At 40.3% G+C, this 4,205-nt stretch overlaps 1 protein-coding gene across 1 annotated transcript in view; it reads right to left on the minus strand.

Moving 5' to 3' along the window:
- The window catches only part of igf2bp1 (insulin-like growth factor 2 mRNA binding protein 1), a gene marked incomplete at both ends in the record, with an annotated part of 48,286 nt that extends 44,540 nt beyond the window's left edge, over nt 1–3,746 (minus strand). The window contains 2 exons of the mRNA XM_080524071.1: nt 2,105–2,165; nt 3,572–3,746. Of these exons, the coding sequence (XP_080380197.1) occupies nt 2,105–2,165; nt 3,572–3,746 (236 nt within the window). The remainder of the gene's footprint in view (nt 1–2,104; nt 2,166–3,571) is intronic.
- Between the last annotated feature and the right edge of the window lie 459 nt (nt 3,747–4,205).

A 4,205-nucleotide genomic window follows, 5' to 3' on the forward strand; every position in this document is an offset into this window, starting at 1 on the left:
CACGACTTAACAAGCGGATATTGTTTCCCGAAACGTCAGGCCTGTTTACAGCCTACAGTCGTATCTACCTAACGACACGACATACAGTATGACGATGGAAACTGAATTGTAACAGTTTTGTCACTGGTGGAGATGTATATTGCTTGCAACAATGACTAAACGACACAGGGGAAAAAACAAAACACTGTTGCCTGTGCCATCTATTGACACTGTGTTGTGCTCGCCATTTTTTCCTCACTCAAGTGACGTCGTATGACTTCTCTCAGTGGGGGCGACCACGTGTTGTGTGTCAGCTAAGGTAGGGCCTCTCTCCTGCAACACTGACACGTATTCCACGAGAGATGATCTTCCCAGATCTGAAATTAGCCTATGTCATTATGCTCCGTAAACTTGGTGGGATAACTTGACCCTTGCTTTGCTTCTATAAATGACCCACATTCTACGCATATAGGCCTATATAACTGGTTATTGGGTTAAGAACAGTAAGTAACATGAGTGTAGACCTAAATGGCGAAATTAACTATTCCAAATCTATCTCGTGCACAGAGATTGCATTTGGCCCTTACCTCTAATTTGACTGGCGCAAACACACTTGAATTACGCTATAAGAATAAAGCCAATTGGTGTATTTCGTTCATAGGCCTACACCTATATTTCCACCACTGAACCATAACAACACATCAACCTCCCAATTGCTACAGAAACCACAGAATTAATCAAATAAACATGTTTGAAACTTGAAACCCCACTCACAAATAATATTACACGAATTCAAAAATAATAATAAACACACTTTTGACTAAAACTGAAATGTAGACTATTCGAGCACAATCTCGATGTAAATATTTCCAAATAGTCTATGTGTGCAATGCAATAAAGGTTGTGGTTAAATAGTGTTTAAACTAAGACAATTTCGCAATGTTTGAAACGAGGTCAACTGTTGAGGCAGTTCGCGCAGTGTCACCATTTTGTTTAAGGATTTAATTAGCCAGGCCCACTCAAATTATTTAATTTCATGAACATTCCATTCAATGTAAATTAGGAGTCACTCGTTACGTTACTATACACAATATGGTGTGGTGTTTTCAAGAAGCCACACAATAGCCCTAATCAAAAATACAAATACACCCAAGCAGCGGAACAATCATGCAAGCCTAAAACCATTCATCTTCAGCAGTCCGACTTGATTAATCCACAGATTTAGTCTTCCCAAACTATAGAGACCCAACTAAATTATTCACCTTTTAAAGCACTATCAAATACCAAAACAACTTTTATGTTGAATGCAAGGCTGCAATAGGCTATTGTAATCGTATTCAACAAAAAAATAAATACATTTACATTTAAAGAATACGTGTATAGCATGCATAACCGTAATACAACACAGCTACTGAACTTTCAGTAAACGTTAATGAAATTAATTACAATCACACGTATTACAACAGCAAATCGATTGTGGGCGCGTGCACTGTGCTCGGAAAATAATAGAATTTAAACTCACACAGTCCAAATAACAAACTGCACTAAACTGTACTAAACCCCTGATCAATATCAATACGAAACATATCTAAAAAGTCAGCTATGTCCATATAGACATTTTTTTTGAATGGATAAATAAATAAATAAATCTGCAGACAGGAAGGCCTACACGCTGGTCTGTGACAGAGCCTCAGCGAGCTTAATGAACATGTGCTATTAAACTGATGACGTTGCATCCAAGCTCCTCTTAAATGTGTAAAATAACTCCCCCCCAAGAATGACTGGACGTCCATATTTCAGTTTTAGGACTAGTCGAAAGTGCAAACGTAGAGTAACACCACCGTTCACTGATATACTTCATGAGTATAGGCGACACAGTTCACAACACAGCCATTTAATATAACAAGTCAATCGAAATTAAACACGGCATTCAAATCTTGGGTTAGCATGGCATTTTGTACTAGCTACATCGACACACCAGGGCAGATAGCGCGATGTATATAGCATAAGAATACACGTAGTAAATGTAATTTGCAACATGCCCCATTTCCATTCAACGAAAGCCATAGCCACATAACGAGATGCAACAATTGAGGCTTTATTGGGGGGAGGGGGTGCTAAATACCTTTGCTTCTTTGGGACAGAGTGTTCGACCTCAATTCGCTTCCCGTGGAGTTCCACTTTACCTGGAAAATAAATGTATATGTTGTAAAAAAAATAAAATAAGTTTTAAAATAAATAAAAAGAAAATGAAGCTATGCCATTCATTCCACATCAGCCTATAGGTGGACATGAACAGAAGCTACAATCTCTTGTATACATTCTGGAAATAAAAGTCTAAAATATCTTTACAGTCTTTTATTTAATAACTATAATAGTCTAGCGTTATATGCATGTGTGAGTTGTTTCTAAATTTATGTAATTTCTAGTAAATGTTGAATGTAATGAAGTAGGCCCAGAACAACCTGGACGCTGTCATTGAAACACAGGAGGTAAGAAGTTCTCTCGCCTACACTGGGAAAGTCATTCAACATTATGTGCCAGCTCATGGACTCACTGTAATTCCTTCAAACAATGTTGATCTTTTACAGTTAAAACGCCTGTGTCATGTAATGTACAATAAAAATAGAGCTCGTTTAATAAATGTTCGATTTGGATATTAGTGTGAGTCGATAGTGGGGTTTTAATATGGGATACTGCCAGGCATTTATTAACAGCTCAGAATACACATTTGCGTGTGCTCGAGTTATTGGTGATCTATTTCAGAACGCACGGGCAGCATGGCGACCTTCGCGCTATATGGAACACGCATCACATGTTCCATACGTAGTCAATCATGGAAAATACATTTTAGGGGGTCTCAAGCCCACAGTGGTGTGGCGAGATAAGAAAGAAATAGGAGGGCTATTTACAAATGATAACACAACGAAAGCGAAGTGATCGAAGCCTTGTACAATTGTATGAAACGTTGTTTGTTTGTTTGTTTTTTCTCAATAATGTGAACTCATTCAACGAATTGATATCTTGGCTATAGTGGCCTGCTAGCCAAAAGGGGGAGGGGTGCCATTCGATTCTATAGCACCGACCTAGTACACAGAACCTAGTCATGCAAGGCTTCGTCTAGTACAATAGAGCACTAGATAGAGGAGAGTGTGGTCATCAGGCCGAAATATTAGGCATCTGCGATCACATCCTGGATGCATCTGCTACGAAAATACTCCACGATCGTAGAGAGATGTGCATAGAGACCTTTGATGGAGCCCTGCACACATTTGGAACACAGGCAGCAGCCAGGCTGTTGTGCCCGCGACCCCCCCCCCCCCCCCCCCCCTGGTAAAAGTTGTTGTTTCGCGTAGCACTTAGCAAAGCTTCTCTCCGGTTAATTCTAATGAAGCCAACTGGATTAAATATCCCATTCCTTTCTGACATCCCTCCGAAAGTGGACACATTGGAATTGGGACACGCTTGGGAGTGGGCATGTCCCCCTGTACGTGGAAGCCTAGGTGGCTTCCCCTCTCTCAACGAGAAGACATAAAGGTAGGTAGGGCGCTACTGGGGTCGAGGAGGGGGTCGTTTACGTTCAATTACTTACCAGAAAATGTTTCAATGGCTTTCATTGCCCACTGGTCATCTGGACAGTCAACAAACGCATAGCCAGTTTTGATGAGAAACTGCCCGGAGTAGGGGATCTTGTACTCATCAAAGGTCTTAATCAAGTCCTCTGCAGTCACGTTTTCATTCAGATTTCCAATGTATAGCTTGTTCATGTTGAAAAATAGAGGTCCTCCAATTGAAACGAAAAAATCAAAGCTACAAAAACTTTTTCTTTGTAAAAACGCAACAAGATATAGGAAGAGTGCTCTTTTCCCAGGACGATCACAGGTTGAAAAAAGCACTTGCAGATGTCCAACGGTGAGCAAAATGAAAAAACGAAAGAAATGAATTTATTGAAGCCAAACTCCCAAAAAAAATTAAAAGGGGAGAGAAGGGGGGGGGGGAAGTTAAAAGTGATGGTAATGTTGTAGTCTGATTAAGTCCAGTATCGAAGTGGGAGAAAAACCCTTTTGACTGCCGCAACCCAAGCGAAAGGTTCGCACAGAAAAAAAAATGCAGAGATGTATCAGTTTGAATTAATTTGATGGTGGATATGGTGGAATAGTGGTAGGAAGTATGGCGGGATCGGAGAAATGTTTTCCTCTCTCTGCCCCTCAACCTCGAGTTGTACC

The sequence above is a fragment of the Nansenia antarctica genome, assembly GCF_963989245.1.
Source record: "Nansenia antarctica genome assembly, chromosome: 2".
NCBI classification, from domain to species: Eukaryota; Metazoa; Chordata; class Actinopteri; order Argentiniformes; family Microstomatidae; genus Nansenia; species Nansenia antarctica.